At 57.2% G+C, this 16,625-nt stretch overlaps 1 protein-coding gene across 2 annotated transcripts in view; it reads left to right on the top strand.

The window, feature by feature from the left end:
* PHF21B (PHD finger protein 21B) overlaps positions 1 to 16,387 on the top strand; it is an 89,622-nt gene extending 73,235 nt beyond the window's left edge. For both annotated transcript variants that reach the window (XM_018048892.1, XM_018048893.1), the window contains exons 6-13: positions 2,554 to 2,605; positions 4,851 to 4,927; positions 7,232 to 7,286; positions 8,409 to 8,431; positions 9,439 to 9,597; positions 11,071 to 11,146; positions 11,503 to 11,606; positions 14,329 to 16,387. In XM_018048892.1, the coding sequence (XP_017904381.1) occupies positions 2,554 to 2,605; positions 4,851 to 4,927; positions 7,232 to 7,286; positions 8,409 to 8,431; positions 9,439 to 9,597; positions 11,071 to 11,146; positions 11,503 to 11,606; positions 14,329 to 14,547 (765 nt within the window). In that variant the 3' untranslated portion in view covers positions 14,548 to 16,387. The remainder of the gene's footprint in view (positions 1 to 2,553; positions 2,606 to 4,850; positions 4,928 to 7,231; positions 7,287 to 8,408; positions 8,432 to 9,438; positions 9,598 to 11,070; positions 11,147 to 11,502; positions 11,607 to 14,328) is intronic.

The following is a 16,625-nucleotide window of genomic DNA, read 5'->3' as shown; positions in this document are numbered from 1 at the left end:
TGTTGCATAGACGCAGGCTTCCCAGTGGCCTTTGAACCTGTTTGTGAAGAACCTAAGTCAAGAGCGCTTTAAGCCAGAGCAGCAGCTGCCCCAGAAATGCCCTCAAATGCACCAGTCGCGGACTCGGGGGCCAGGGGTGGGTGTGGATTGGGGCTAAAGAGACACTGACCGGGGCTGGTAAGGCTCAGGTGTGTGGTGGTTTCCAGTGGCCGTTGAGGTACCAGTGTCTGTACACCCACATACACACTTTCTTTGGAGCCCACGGCCAGGGAAACGAATAGCACAGAAAAGGCCAGGCTCTGACTGAAGAAGCCAGGGACTCTGGGACAGGATGGAGTCCGCCACGCCTGGGGCAGGAGCCAGGCTGCCTGCGAGATGAGCTGGGCTCGGGCACATGACGGGACAGCACCCACACAACGCATCGAAGGGACCCGGGGCAGTAACACCCCGCTTCCCTGCCGAGCGACCCTCCATCACTAACTACGCTTCCTCCCCTGCTCGCCCGCATCCTCCCAACTGCTCTGCAAAGCGGATGGGGCAGAAATGACAGCGTTCACTATACAGACGAGAAGATGGGCTCAGAGAGGTCGGCGTGTCTGCGGTCACCAGGCTGTGCGCTCAGCGGGGACAGACCCTGGACGCCTGGCTCCTGCCCCAGGCTCGGCAGATTCCATCCTGTCCCAGAGTCCCTGCCTTCTTCAGGACAGAGCCTGGCCTTTTCTGTGCTATTCGTTTCCCTGGCCTCGGGCAGCATCTGACCAAGCTGGTCAGACTCTCTAGTCTGTGCCCCACGGAACGGCAGCTGGAGTAGGAGTCCTGGCCCCATTCCAGCCTGGCCCCAGCCCCAGCCCCAGCCCTAGACATAGCCCCAGCCCTGGCCACAACTCAGCCCTGGCCCTGGCCAAACCCCAGTCACAGCCACAGTCCCGGCCCTAGACACAGTCCCAGCCGGACCACAGTCCCGGCCACACCCCCAGCCCCAGCCCTGGCCACAACTCAACCCCGGCCCTGGCCAAACCCCAGTCACACCCCCAGCCCCAGCCAAGGCCACACCCCAGCTCACACTCCCAGCCTAGGCCACACCCCCAACCACAGCCTAGGCCACACCCCCAGCCCCAGCCCAGGCCATACCCCAGCTCACACCCCCAGCCCCAGCCAAGGCCACACCCCAGCTCACACCCCCAGCCTAGGCCACACCCCCAGCCCCAGCCCAGGCCACACCCCCAGCTCACACCCCCAGCCCCAGCCCAGGCCATACCCCAGCTCACACCCCCAGCCCCAGCCAAGGCCACACCCCAGCTCACACCCCCAGCCTAGGCCACACCCCCAACCACAGCCTAGTCCACACCCCCAGCCCCAGCCCAGGCCATACCCCAGCTCACACCCCAGCCTAGGCCACACCCCCAGCTCACACCCCCAGCCCCAGCCCAGGCCATACCCCAGCTCACACCCCAGCCTAGGCCACACCCCCAGCCTTAGCCCAGGCCACACCCCCAGCTCCCACCCCCAGCCTAGGCCACACCCACAGCCCCAGCCCAGGCCATACCCCAGCTCACACCCCCAGCCCCAGCCCAGGCCATACCGCAGCTCACACCCCAGCCTAGGCCACACCCCCAGCCCTAGCCCAGGCCACACCCCCAGCTCCCACCCCCAGCCTAGGCCACACCCATAGCCCCAGCCCAGGCCATACCCCAGCTCACACCCCCAGCCTAGGCCACACCCCCAGCCCTAGCCCAGGCCACACCCCCAGCCCCAGCCCAGGCCACACCCCAGCTCACACCCCCAGCCTAGGCCACACCCCCAGCCCTAGCCCAGGCCACACCCCCAGCCCCAGCCCAGGCCATACCCCAGCTCACACCCCAGCCTAGGCCACACCCCCAGCTCTAGCCCAGGCCACACCCCCAGCCACAGCTGGGCCACCTGTCTGGCAAGACCCATGCACACAGATGCTCCTTCCCTCTCTGCCACCCTGCTGCCACAGCCCTTGTCCCTGCCTCCCCTCTGCCCAGGCTCCCAGCCCCTAGATGTTTCCTCTCTGCAGCTAGAAGGATCTTCCTACAATTCACCAGAAATAACCAAGTCACCACCCTTTGTTTTTAAAAATGTTTTCCAGCTTTATCGAGATGTAGTTGGCATATAACCTTGCGTAAGTTTAAGATTCACAATATAATGATTTGAGATATGTATATATTTCAACAGGAGCACCACAGGAATTGCAGTTAGCATATCCATGGTTATCCATTTTTGTGTTATCCATTGTCACCTCCATGGTTGTTTATTTTTGTGTGATGAACACCTACTTTTCAAATCTACTCTCAGCAGCCTTCACATTTACAGTATGGTACCACTGGCTCTAGCCACAATGCTGTACGTTATTTATCGCACAACTGGAAATTTGTAGTTTGTCATTACCGTCACAGCCCAGAGGAGCTAAGGAGACAGGATGACTCATGTCCTGTGGGATCCTGGAACAGCGAAAGAGCATTAGATAAAAACTAAGGAAACCCCCAAATAGAAAAGCTGGGTTAACCCTTCTCTGTTGCCTTCCCTCAGAAAATCGCCTTCATGGTGGCACTGGGCCTGGTGACGACGGAGCACTTGGAAGGTGAGGACCCCTGCAGTGGAGCTGGGCCTGGCTGCCGGGTGGGTGGGTCAGGTGGCTGACTGGGCATCAGACAGAAACAGTGGGTCTCAGATTCCCGGTCAGATGTGACCCACCTTCCACGAGGTCGGTGCTGAGTGCCTGGTTGTCATCACTGAGACCAAGGAGCCCACCCGCTCTCCCGGCTTGACTCTGCACAGAAACCTCTGTGTGTCAATGGAGGGGCTTTGTGGGTTCTCTGCCCCACAGTTGGAGGCAGCACCGTGAAGTGATAAGATCGGGGTGCCCAGCTCTGCCATGACTGACGGCTCAAGCTTGGGCAAGTCACCCAGCTCCTCTGGGCCTTAGTTTCTCCATCTGTAAAATGGGATAATAGCCAACTCTTCCTCCTGGGGTTGTTGGCTAGAACCAAGAGGAACAGCAGCCACCTCCCCTTCTGTCAAGTTGGCCTGTGGACTCATGTCCGCCCCAGACCGGTCGGTGGAAATCAGCACACTGAACAGACAGATCATTGTGGCACTATAGGTGCCGTTTGACTTCACCGATGAGAGCAATTGCTGATGAGCTCTGTGCGTCGTCACAGAATCTCAGGGCCTAGAAAGCATAGAACCAACCATCTCGCGGCACATGTGGGGAAGCAGAGGCCAGAGACATTGATTCGCTTGCTCAAGGTCACGCAACTAACCACTATCAGGCCCGGGATGGCATCCATGTCTCCTGACTCATGACCCAGAGTGTTTTTCCACGATTCCAACCTCACTGCTAAAGACATTTTATAAAGTGAGAATACCCCTGCGCTCAGAGAGACCTGGATTCAGGAAGGAATTGAATACCCCGGCGCCCGAGGCACGGACCAGCTCTCACCTCAGGTGAAGGTTGTCTCCGGGACAGCACATGAAGCCGGGGGCGGGAAGGGCCTTGGCCAGACCACCCATGCACGGCCGAGTCAAGCGTGCCCTGGAGGTGGGTCCAGGCCTTTCCACGTCCACCTCCCCTTGCGTTCCCTGGGTCTGACTTGCTCTCTGGAAGCAGCTGGGGTGTAGGTGGTGGGAAGGGACGGGGCGTGGTCCGGCCACTCAGATACCCTGCTACATGGACCTGACCCCGGTGGGGATGTCCCATGCAAGGACCCCTCCTCTCATGGCCCCCCTGCCTTCTTGGAAGGAGTTCTGTTCATGTCTGAATCCTCCTGCTTGAACCTGAGTGTAGGGAATCCGGCTGTGCATGGCGGCCTTTGAGAGACATTTCTGCTCTGTCTTTGGAGCTGTGGAGGCAGCCTGGGGTGGTGGAACTGGCCCGAACAGTCGTGTCAGAAGTCCCGTGTTCAAGTCCTGACCGTGCTGCTTAGAGCTGGGCGACCTCGGGCCAACTCCTTCCCCACTCGGAACCTCACTCTCTTCATCTACAACTTGAGGAAAGCCGCTTCCTCGGACTTTGTAGGGTTGTCATGGCAACTGAGCTAAAAGCACTCTGCAAATCCATTTGTGATTGTTATAATTTGTGTGAACAGTCCTCATTTTACAAACTCTGCTCCCTCCTGCCCATGATACCCCAAATATTTTTTTATTTGTGTTTATTTGCATCCTAACTTCTTCTGCAGAGGGTCTGAGGTACCTTATGGGAAACACACAAATCATATTGGGACAGTATCGAAGGAGAAGTCAGATCCGAGAAACAGAGACTAGGATATATTGTCAAAACAGCTACAGACAGAGAGGCAGGGCCCACCTGGCAGCCAAAGCAAAACGGGGAAAAAATGGGAGGGAAAACCCAGTTCTCGAACTGCAGGAGGCTCGCCACGCCAGGCCCTGTAGGGAGGGCGGTGTTTGTTGTTGTGAGGGTAGGCTGGCTGAGCAGAGCAGGCACCTGCCTTCCCAGGAGCCCTCAGCCTCACTCTGAAGCTCAGTCTGGCCACAGTCTGACCATCAGGCACCAGCTGTCCTAAGGTCCCAAAAGAGGCATCCCCAGGCTGGAAGATGGCACATGGGGCCGTGCTGAGAGTGGGTGCCTGGACTCTGGATATCCCCCACCCTCTGCCCAGTCGGTCCTTCACCATGAGGCCAGCAGCTCTGTCCTGCCTCAGAGTGAACGATTCCAGGGCCCCCAGCCCACTCAGGGCCACTCTGGGGCCCAGATGCTGGGCAGAGGGGCTGCAGGGCAGGAGGCAGTGCCCAGGGTTGGTAGAGTTAGCGTCCAGGGTTCCCAGGGCAGGAAGACTCCCGTAACCACTGTATCTGGGCCTTTTCAGAGATCCAGAGCAAACGCCAGGAGCGAAAGCGGAGAAGCACAGCCAACCCCGCCTACAGCGGCCTCCTGGAGACAGAGGTGAGGGGCCCGCCAGCCGCACACGGGGCGAGGGGTGGGGGAGGCTCTGCGGGGCTGGCCTCCTCACCTGCCCCTCCTGATTAGAGCTTAGGGCATGACAGTGAACAGCCCTGACCTCCTGGGTTCAGAATCTTGTGAGAGACAGAGGCAGAGGACCACCGTGTCAGTGGGTTCTCAGGCGGGCTGCCCCGGGGCTGGGGCTGGGGCTGGATGCAGGTCACAGCCAGCTGCCTGATTCTTCGTCCCACTGATCCGGCATGAGGTCTGGTCGCAGGCAGTGCTGGGCTCTGGTCCTCCTGGACCCCTTGGGCCCAACTGGAGCCCGGTGGGCTCAGCCCTAGCTCCTGACTCAAGAGAGGCCACAGAGAGGAGAGCCTGGGAGGGGCTGGGCCAAGCGAGGCTGGGGAGAGGGTTGGCTGGAGGACGAGAGGGAGAGACCGTGACTTCACTGAGTTCCCTCTGGGTGGAGACATGAGGCCAACAAGGAGAGACCCGGCCTGGGATGCCCACCTTCCCCTCCGCCTAACCCCCTGAGCCCCAGTTCCGTCACATAGTGGCACCCCAGCTCTAAGACTGCTTCTTACGATGGGCAGCGTGCACTCCCCTCAGATAGCTGAAACTGGTCAAATAGGATGTGACGGTTAACTCCAAAGGAGGGAATGCCCCCTTCATCCAAATCCCATGCAACACACGCACCATCCCCCCACCGCCCCCCCTGAGGTTGGCTGCAGCCCCCTAGGAGGTGATGAGAGTCACCAAACGCCAGTCAGTGATGCCCTTTAAGGATGCAGCTCAGGGAGCACCCAGCCCCTCTCAGCATCACATTCCCAGGGAGGAACTGAATGCAGAATGGGATTGCCTTGCCCGTGCACATCAGAGTCCAGAATTCTCGGCTAGAACCCAGATGTCATCTCCCAGAAGCCAGGTCTGCCGGGGCTGCAGATGCTCTGGGCTTTCCTGTGAAAAATGCCCTGGAATCTTGCCCTGAAAGGGAAGCCGTTTCATGAGGGCTCTGGAGTCGGGTGGCCCTCCTGAAGTGGAGCCAAGTCTGCAGAGCCCCAGGCTCTGGCACGTCGCGGAGGCCAGCGAGGCCCTGAGGGGCCCAGAGGAGGACAGGAAGATGCTGCGCTTGCTTTCCCCCGGGGAATTCTTGAGTCGGGGCCAGTTGTCCCACATCTGCGGCTCACCAGCTGGACCTCACCGGGAGGGGACGCCCGTGGGTGCCCTGTGGGGAGAGCGCCCTCTGTCCCTGTCACATGCTCCCAGCCCACCTGCCTGCCCTCACTGGTACCCTCCCGACTCCTGCTCAGAGCACACGCATGTTCACACCCGCTCACTTCCTCCCTGACTTTCTGAGCACTGGGCCCCGTTTGTGAGAGGGGCTGAGCTGTTCCTCCAGCTCCAGCCACGGAAACGACATGTCCTCTGTACAGGACGGGCTCTGTTGGTTTTGCTTGCGATGGATGTGGCCCCTGCTCTGGGGGCCAGGCCATACCCTCGTCTCCGATGTCTGTGGCCTTGACCAGAAATGACCTGATTAGCGAATCAGGAGCTGATGCAAAGCCCTGTGACCTTGAGCCCTGACAACATGTAGTTCCGTGGGTCTCTCTCAACCCTGAACATGGCCCAAACACGTTGAGGGAGACGGGTTTACAACCCGTCATTCAAGTCTATAGCCGTTGTCTTGCCACAGCCAAAGCCACCTTGAACCACCAGGGTCTGAACCCATGTGGCCTGTAGTTGCTAAAGCCCAGGACTAAAGTCACCTTCTGGAATGTACTGGAAACTTCTTCATTTACACATGATGAGCCAAGGGTCACTGTTTGTTGTTAGGTTCCTGAACCTCATGCTAAGAAGTGGGGTTTGGGGAGTCAGTCCCTAATACGCCTCGTTTCCCGCCTGAGCCCAGAAGCTGCTGAGAAAGAAGACTTAGGAGGCAGACAGATGGACAGCCAGATGCCTGCTTTGTTACTGATTTGCCCCACCTGGACACCTCTAGCCATCCTTCCTGAAAGAAGCAGGCGTGCCCACAGGAGCCGCGATGGGGCTGAGCCATTGTGGCTGTCGGGCAGAGCCTTTGCTGGCTTTTGCCTGTCAGGCAGAGCCTTTGCTGGCTTTTGCTCTGGCTGACCTGCCTCTCCCTCCCCCATGCCCACATCTGTCCCCATTTCTGCCCCTGGTCTCAGGTGTCCAGCTGGAGTCCAGAGCCCAAGGTGGGGACCCCGTCCCGGGTGAGTCCTGGGCTGGGTCTGTGTCAACCAAGGACAGCCCCCTGTGATTCGGTTTGATTTTCTGTCTCTGCAGAGGAAGCGACTGGCATCCAACTATCTCAACACACCCCTGTTCCTCACAGCAAGAGGTAAGCGCTTCTCCTGCAGGGCTGCTGTGGGGCTGGGCTCGGCCATACCTTGCTCCCCTGGCTGCCGCCCGGCTACCCAGCCTGCCCCGTCTGCGGCCGCGGCCGGACAGCTGCTCTCGTGGGCAGCGTGTCACGGCTTCCTGGGCCCTCTGCGCCCCGCTGCCCTCACCCTCACCTGTCACGTGACCTCCCTGAGCCTCGGGTTACTGGTCTGTATAAAACCGGCCCGTGACAGTGCCAGCCTCTCAGAGCTGGGCCAGGGACAACAGGGTGAACGTGCCAGCTCTGTGTAACTGTTGAGTGCAGTGCACACACACGAGCTGTTCTTCCCACTAGACTATATAATTTCCAAAAAATAGAAGGAAAACTATTTTTGTGATCATTAAATTATGTGGTTTGGCCATCCCTCACTGGAATGGAAGTGGGTTATGGTTGAAAATGAGTTGACAGTGAGCCACTTTGAGGGATCCCTGGAACAATGTTTTCTCCACTGGACAGCTCGCTGCTGCCACGTTCCTCAGGGAGCTTAGGGGCCACGATGAACCTCTTTTTTGATGGGTTCTGGCCATGACCAGGGCAGAGATGTTTACTTCCATGATACCCTGGGTGAAGACCCAGGAGTTGGTGGGGCCTGAGATACTACCAGCATGCCCCTGGTGAGGATCCAGGAGTCACTAGGGCCTGTGATACTCCCAGAATGCCCTGAGGACCCAGGAATCACTAGGGCCTGAGATACTCCCAGCATGCCCCTGGTGAGGACCCAGGAGTCACTGGGGCCTGAGATACTCCCCGCATGCCCCTGGTGAGGATTCAGGAGTCACTAGGGCCTGTGATACTCCCAGCATGCCCTGAGGACCCAGAAGTCACTGGAGCCTGAGATACTCCCACCATGACCCAGGTGAGGACCCAGGAGTCACTGGGGCTTGAGATAGTCCCAGCATACCCCTGGTGAGGACCCAAGAGTCACTGGGACCTGAGATACTCCCAGCATGCCCCGGGTGAGGACCCAGGAGTCACTGGGACCTGAGACACTCCCTTCCACCCTGGGCCTTGTGGACTCTAGTCCTGATCAGTGCTCCCCTTGGCCACTAACGTGTTCTCCGCCCTTCTTCCCTGTGCTAGCCAATGAGGACCCCTGCTGGAAGGTATGTGTCCCTTGGTCTTCACACCTGGGTGGGTGGGACATGCTTTCCACAGATTCCAGGTAGGGCCACTCCTGGCAAGGGGCCGGGGCCCCTTGGCCTGCTGCTGTGAGATGGAGCAGAGGGCCTTGGGCTCCACGCTCAGTGCTGAGGGCTTTGTACAGCACCAGTCCACTTTCCAGCCTGTCCCACAGAGTTGGGCAAAACCACAGGGCTCAGCCCACAGTTCAAGCAGGAGCCCTCCGGACACAGGGACCCCTGGAGCCGTGACAGCCTGCGTAGAAGCAGCTGATGCTGAGTGCCAGGGCGTTGTCTGGCCTCACAGTGTGACCTTGGGCAGAGTTGGCCCTCTCTGGGCCTCATTCCCCACCTCATTAGGGACTGGACTCGGGTCTCAGGGTCCCACCCCACACACCTACATTTCCATGACCTTGTGAAACCCCACCCAGCATGCAAACACTACATCCCTGCTTCCCAGGATGCTTGTTGGTCACAGCCTTACTTGTGGGCATGTCTTCAGGGTTTATTCAGTACTTTTCTTTACTCAGTTTCAGACCTAATTCTAAGTTTCCAGTCCCTTCATGCCACAGTCAAGCCACTAAAAAGCAACGTGTGATGATATTTCCATTAGACCGTGTTGTTTGTAGCCCTAACCGTGTGGTGTCACAAGTCCATGCTGGCAGGGGGAGCGTTTGTCCACAGCCACCCTGTGCCTGGCCAGCTGGGGCATGGGGACAGGAGGTGCCTTGAGCCTGAGTCCTGCTGCGTGGAGCCCACAGGCCTGGGGGGGCCTTGGCTTTGAGGCAGGAGACCAGGAGGCTCCTCTTCCTGGTTTGCAGGCCCGCGCTCACTTCATTATCCCCCGTCCTCGGGGCTTAGTCCTGTCTCCCAGAGCTGCTGAAAACCTTGGCGGAAGAGCTGGGTCCCAGGCAGGTTGAGGTGGCAGCTGCCTGCCCCCCGCCCCTGCTCCCTGCCCCCTGACCTGTCTCCCACTGTCCTGTCTCTTCCAGAATGAGATCACCCATGATGAGCTCTGTGCTGCCTGCAAGCGAGGGGCCAACCTGCAGCCGTGCGGCACGTGCCCAGGGGCCTACCACCTCAGCTGCCTGGACCCGCCCCTCAAAACAGCACCCAAGGGCATGTGGGTGTGCCCCAAATGCCAGCAGAAGGTATGGGAGGCCGTGTCTGCGTGTGGGCGACCCAGCCCTCACCTTCACCATCTCCCTGAACTGCAGGGCTCTCACTCACCGGGCACAACATCTGAGGCTTCTCAAACCGTCCCTGCTTCCTGGGTCATCCCCACCGTGGAGACGGGGAGGGCCAGGCTGGGGCGGGGCGAGAGGCAGAGGGGCTGGGTAGGGAGCTAGGCTTTGCAACCTCAGCACAACTGACCTTTGGAACAGGATAATCTGTTGGGGGTTGCTGTCCTGTGCCCTGTAGGGTGTTCAGTGATGTCCCTGGCCTCCACCCAGTAGATGCCAATCACAGCCCCCATCGTGGCCATGTCAGACACCGCCAGTTGAGGACCATGGGTGTGGAGCGAGCAGAGGTGTCCCTCTGCAGCTGATTTAGCGATTCCAGCTTAGTGTACTAATAACACAAACCACAAAAAATAGCACCAGTTAACACATTAGAAAGTCGCTCATTTGTGTCCGACTCTTTGCGACCCCATGGACGATACAGTCTGTGGAATTCTCCAAGTCAGGATACTGGAGTGGGTAGCTTTTCCCTCCTCCAGGGGATCTTCCCAACCCAGGGATCAAACGCAGGTCTCCCGCATCGCAGACGGATTCTTCACCAGCTGAGCCACAAGGGAAACCCAGTTCTCACTGATAGCAACATGCAGATGAAAAACCATCAAATTAGCAAAAATGATAACATTCCCTTCTGGCAATGATGTGGTGAAATGAGCACTCTTAGACGTTACCTTAAAAATGTGTACACCTTTTAAACCTGGTGTCTTGCTTTGAGTAGTAGAACCTACGGAATAGTTCAATACAGGTAAAGTTCTGTGCAGAAGGAAGTCCCTCAGCTTCTCTTTATAAAAGGCAAGAAAACAGGAACACCTGGCTTCCCCACAAAGAGTTGGTGAAATAGATTCCGGCACTTTACTCAGTGAGAGATGATGGGGTCACTGAAAATGATTTTTTTTTAAAAGGAATTTGGAATTCTTTGGGACTTGTTCACTATGTGGGATTACGTTTTTAAAAAATAAAAATTAAAAAAAAGAAAACAGGTTTTGTAGCTGCTGTTTAGTTTGACCATCAGCCATCTGACTGAGAAAAACAGGGTGCAGAACAGAAAACCTGGGTGAAAATACTTGCAAGTGTTAATATTGTGTGTGGCTGGGTGGTGGGATGTTTCAGTGCTATTCTATAGAATGTGGTACTTTTAAATCATTGGGGAATCCTCTTCATTTCGGTGAGGAAGACTCTTTACTGCTGTGGGGAATCCTCTTTATTTTAGAAAACATTGAGTTCCCATCATACTGGGTTTTGTGGGGACCTGAGGAGAGGGGGCGTGGCAGCCCAGAGAGCTCGTGCCCGTGCCCCTGTCTCCCTGTCCTCCCACCCCAGGTTCCTCAGCCGGAGCATGGCAGGCCCTGGGCTGCCCGCTGGCTCAGTCCCCCATCTGCCCTCCAGGCCTTAAAGAAAGACGGAGGTGTGCCCTGGACCGGGATGCTGGCCATCGTGCACTCCTACGTCACCCACAAGACAGGTGAGACATCGGGGCAACTGGGAAGAGGCAGCGACACCCTTCTGTTCAACCCCGCCCTCGGACTGCTGGACTCACTTTGGGCCCAGCAGAGGCTGTTCTGATCCAAAGCTCTGAAAAGAGGGAGCCTGGGACTAATCCTGAGTGCAGGGCAGCTACTGCAGAGGTGGAATTTCAGCCCCTGAGCATCTGGCAAGAGCCTCTGGCTCCTGCAGGAGAATGTGGCCAGAGTGACCCCTAGGGATGGACCTAGGATTCTTCTTGCCCCTCCTGCTCAGCCACGGCCCAGCTCCGGCCTACCTGCCATTCCCAGTGGGGCCTGGGACCCAGGCCCTCTCCTAGTCCTTCCTCTTTCCTAGTCAAAGAAGAGGAGAAGCAGAAGCTGCTGCAGCGGGGCAGTGAGCTGCAGAGCGAGCACCAGCAACTGGAGGAGCGAGACCGGCGCCTGGCCTCGGCGGTGAAGGTGTGCGGGGCGGGCGGGGTCTGCCCGGGGCCACAGGATGTCGCAGATCAAAGTGTTACTGTCTGGTCACTGACGCCCCAGAAGGGGACGGACTCAGCAGCGTCGTTCAGGGACTCAGCAGGTGGGGAGGGCAGCTCTGTGGCTAAGTAGCACATAGTTATCAAGCCGTCGGACATCTGGCTCTGCTCCTTCTCAGCTCTGTGACCTCAGCAAGGCCCTAGCTCTGAACCTCAGTTTCTTCTTGTATAAAGGGAACATGATGGTTTCTTCTCTGTAGAGTGGTGGTAAATGGTGGTGGTGATGCTGGTGATGATGGTGATGGTGGTGATGGTGGTGATGATGGTGATGATGGTGGTGATGGTGGTGGTGATGGTGATGATGGTGGTGATGGTGGTGGTGATGGTGATGGTGGTGATGGTGGTGGTGATGGTGATGGTGGTGATGATGGTGGTGATGGTGATGGTGGTGATGATGGTGGTGATGGTGATGGTGGTGGTGATGGTGGTGGTGATGGTGATGGTGGTGATGGTGGTGATGATGGTGATGGTGGTGGTGGTGGTGATGGTGGTGATGGTGATGGTGGTGGTGATGGTGGTGATGGTGGTGATGATGGTGATGGTGGTGATGATGGTGGTGGTGGTGGTGGTGGTGATGGTGGTGATGGTGATGAATTTGGTGGTGATGCTGGTGGTGATGGTAATGGTGGTGGTGATGGTGGTGGTGATGGTGGTGATGTGATGGTGGTGGTGGTGGTGGTGGTGGTGATGGTGGTGATGCTGGTGGTGGTGGTGGTGATGGTGATGGTGGTGGTGTTGGTGATGGTGATGGTGGTGATGCTGGTGATGGTGGTGGTGATGGTGATGGTGGTGATGGTGGTGATGGTGATGAATTTGGTGGTGATGCTGGTGGTGATGCTGGTGGTGATGGTAGTGGTGGTGTTGATGGTGGTGATGGTGGTGATGGTGATGTTGATGGTGGTGTTGGTGGTGGTGGTGGTGATGGTGATGGTGGTGATGGTGGTGGTGATGCTGGTGGTGGTGGTGGTGATGGTGATGGTGGTGATGGTGGTGGTGATGGTGGTGATGGTGATGAATTTGGTGGTGATGCTGGTGGTGATGGTAGTGGTGGTGTTGGTGTTGGTGGTGATGGTGATGTTGATGGTGGTGTTGGTGATGGTGGTGGTGGTGGTGATGGTGATGGTGGTGATGCTGGTGGTGGTGGTGGTGATGGTGATGGTGGTGATGGTGGTGATGATGGTGGTGGTGATGGTGGTGGTGATGGTGGTGATGGTGATGAATTTGGTGGTGATGCTGGTGGTGATGGTAATGGTGGTGGTGATGGTGGTGGTGATGGTGGTGATGTGATGGTGGTGGTGGTGGTGGTGGTGGTGATGGTGGTGATGCTGGTGGTGGTGGTGGTGATGGTGATGGTGGTGGTGTTGGTGATGGTGATGGTGGTGATGCTGGTGATGGTGGTGGTGATGGTGATGGTGGTGATGGTGGTGATGGTGATGAATTTGGTGGTGATGCTGGTGGTGATGCTGGTGGTGATGGTAGTGGTGGTGTTGATGGTGGTGATGGTGATGTTGATGGTGGTGTTGGTGGTGGTGGTGGTGATGGTGATGGTGGTGATGGTGGTGGTGATGCTGGTGGTGGTGGTGGTGATGGTGATGGTGGTGATGGTGGTGGTGATGGTGGTGATGGTGATGAATTTGGTGGTGATGCTGGTGGTGATGGTAGTGGTGGTGTTGGTGGTGGTGGTGATGGTGATGTTGATGGTGGTGTTGGTGATGGTGGTGGTGGTGGTGATGGTGATGGTGGTGATGCTGGTGGTGGTGGTGGTGATGGTGATGGTGGTGATGGTGGTGATGATGGTGGTGGTGATGGTGGTGGTGATGGTGGTGATGGTGATGAATTTGGTGGTGATGCTGGTGGTGATGGTAGTGGTGGTGGTTGTGGTGGTGGTGGTGGTGATGGTAGTGGTGGTGGTTATGGTGGTGGTGGTGGTGATGGTGGTGATGATGGTGGTGATGGTGGTGGTGATGGTGGTGATGGTGGTGGTGATGGTGGTGATGGTGATGAATTTGGTAGTGATGATGGTGACAGCAGTGTCAGGACCTGGTAAAAACTTCTTAAATGTCGTATTTCATTTAATCCTCTCAATAACTCTATGAAGAGGCCCTGTGATTATTCCTATCTTGGAGTTTTGGACATAGTCTCAGGAAGTTGAAGTTATTTGCCCAAGCAGCAAATGATTCAAATTCTAACTTGAGGCATCAGTCCTTAACCACTTTACTGTGATGCCATGAAACCTAAAAGGCTAGAAAAAGCCATGAACACAGCAGGCAAGAGAAAGAGCAGAGAACCGGCCAGCAAGCTCAAGGTCTTTCTGAGGGGCTGCAGTTGAGCCAGAGCAGACTCTGAGCTTCCTCCAGCAGGAGTGGGGAACGGTGTGGTCAGCTGGGAGCCCCCAACCACAAGGGAGCACACTCCCACATCGCTGCACACATACCAGTTCCAGCCTTGAATCTTAAACCAACTTCTCCTGTGGATCTGACTGCCATTGTGTTCCGTTTTTTGCTTCTGGCTGGTGTGTGATGCCCTCTTCCTGGTTTCTTTCAGCCTCTGTGAGGGAAGGGAGGGACTTTAGGAGAAGGGGCTGCCCTGGGTGGCATGCATTGCTAAATGCTGAGACCTTTCTCTCTGACGCCTTCCCTGAACAGAAATGCCTGGAGCTCAAGACGAGCCTGCTGGCCCGGCAGAGGGGCACCCAGTCGTCCTTGGACCGCCTGCGGGCCCTCCTTAGACTGATTCAGGGTGATCAGAGGCTCCAGGTCACCATGACGACCACCAGCCCCGCCCCACTGCTGGCGGGGCCCTGGACCAAGCCCTCAGCAGCAGCCATGCACTCTGCCCTCCAGCACCCCCAGGGGCACAACTGACCCCCGAGGGACCGGTCTTCACAGCCGCGGAAAGTCACTAGGACCCTGCTCGCGAGACCTGCGGGTTCTGTCAGCCTTAATTCATACACACTATGAATTTCAGACAAACCAGACAGAGACAGGAAAGAAGGGAGGAGGAGCTGAATGAGACTCCCGGACCCAGGACTCTGGGGATGGAGTCCTGCCCGCTTCCGGTCAGACAGGACGCCCGGAATCCAGCTGGGGGCGCACAGTCAGCTCCCCGCTGCTGGGGGGCTTGTCCAGGCCTCGGGTTTCTGGGCACAGCTGTCTCCTCGGCCTCGAGTCAGCCCCGCGCCCAACAGAAGGGCCGAGGCACCCCACGTGCTTGCAGGAGGGGCGCCGGGGACACGACGTAGCTGAGTAGTAGAGCTAGTTGGAGCGAGAGGTGGTAGACTCTAGGTAGACTCCGCCGCCCGTCCGCCCTCACGGGCCGCCCGGCGCGCGCCAGGCCTTCCAGACGCCCCCACGTCAGTGTTACTAGCGTTCAGAATTGCAGCTGTTTAACTTGAAGGACGCCCCCGAGGGGTCAGACGCTGCTGTCAGCGGGCCTCTGTCTGGCCCCTGATCTCGGGGGGTACCCTCACCACGCGCCTCCTCCCCGCCTCTGCTGACTTTTTGGATTCCTCTTGCCCTCGGTGTCTTTTTCTCACGGAGTTTCTGGGCGAGGTGGAGCTGCAGCCATGCTGGGGAGGCGTTTGGCAGGCTTTCCATCTGGGGTTGAATCGTTCAACCCAACGACCGAAGCCTTTTCTTTTCTCCTTTTGAAGAGCCGATAAAGTATTCCATTCCTCTTTTCTTGCCAGTACAGACACTATGCCAAAAAATAACTTTACATTTTTGTATGGCGTTTTTATTGTGAGATGATTTAATGTGAAGGGGACTTGGTGACTTTGTTTCCCGCTCACCGGGGTCTCCGCTGCCAGGGATGAACAGGAGCCCCCTCGGGCGGAGGGGGAGGCTGCCAAACTGGAGGGACCCAGAGCGGCTTTTAAGAAGTGGGGGGAGGGGGGAGGGAGAGACCAGTGGCCTCGGGAGACTGGAGGGTCCCTCTTCTTGCAGTCTTCCCAAAAGTGGAGGGAGGGCGCCCGCCATCGTCAAAGGGCTCCTGCGTCTGGGGTGGGCTGTGCAGGCTTGTCAAGCCTTGCGGCTTCTCCAGTCCCCGAGGGACTTAGAACTTAGCACAATAGGATGAACATCTGGGAGCCACGGGGCTCCCACCCCCAGCATATCACACGGTGCCGATCGCAGTGCACACGTGTGCGTGCGCACACGTGGCCCCAGACACGCACACATGCACGCATGATGCCAGCTGCACAGCCAGGGGGCTGGCCGGCGCCCCACACGGCCTGCTCACGGCCCCTCCTATCATTCCCATGATTCCGGGAAAACTGTGCTGTACGATACAGATCTATTTTAATACACTTAACACTGGGTTGAACAAGATTTTTATATTCTTTTATTGATGAACAAAGTGAACTGTGAGACACACGTCTTATATATTGGTTACTCTAGATGCCGATTATACATTACCACGTGGCTTGAGATGTAAATGTCTTCAGGTTCCTTTTTTTTTTTTTTTTTTCAGTTGGTTGGCTTTCTTCTCTGATGGATTGAATTATGATTTTGAGAAAATTGTTAGTGGGAGGATGTGAAAGGTGGGACCCGGGAGGGGTAGCTGCCCGTGTGTCTGGAGACTTAGTTTGCTTTGGACCAGGGAGGACCGTCCGATGGCTAGTGAGGATAGAGGAACCGTGTTTGTCTTGAATATCCCGATGTAGTTTCCTTCTGTACGATGCATTAAACTCGATGGATGGTTTCAGAGCCCTGTGGTTTGTTTCCTTGCCTTCAACAGAGAGGCCTCGGGGAGCACGGGGTTGGGGGGCAGGGAGGTGGGGATTGGAGGGGGTAAAGGTCAGGGTCCTGCCCTCAGCCCACCTCAAGGGAAGGAGGGAAGAGAGAACCCTGGGCAGGGCTACCACACACAGATCCCCCAACCCCTGGCCCTTTTAGGGCCAGGATTGACAATCGAAAGTAACAGAAGCCCAGAGCAGGCTCTG

This window comes from Capra hircus, chromosome 5 (assembly GCF_001704415.2).
Source record: "Capra hircus breed San Clemente chromosome 5, ASM170441v1, whole genome shotgun sequence".
NCBI classification, from domain to species: Eukaryota; Metazoa; Chordata; class Mammalia; order Artiodactyla; family Bovidae; genus Capra; species Capra hircus.
This window is presented reverse-complemented; position numbering and strand designations above follow the sequence as displayed.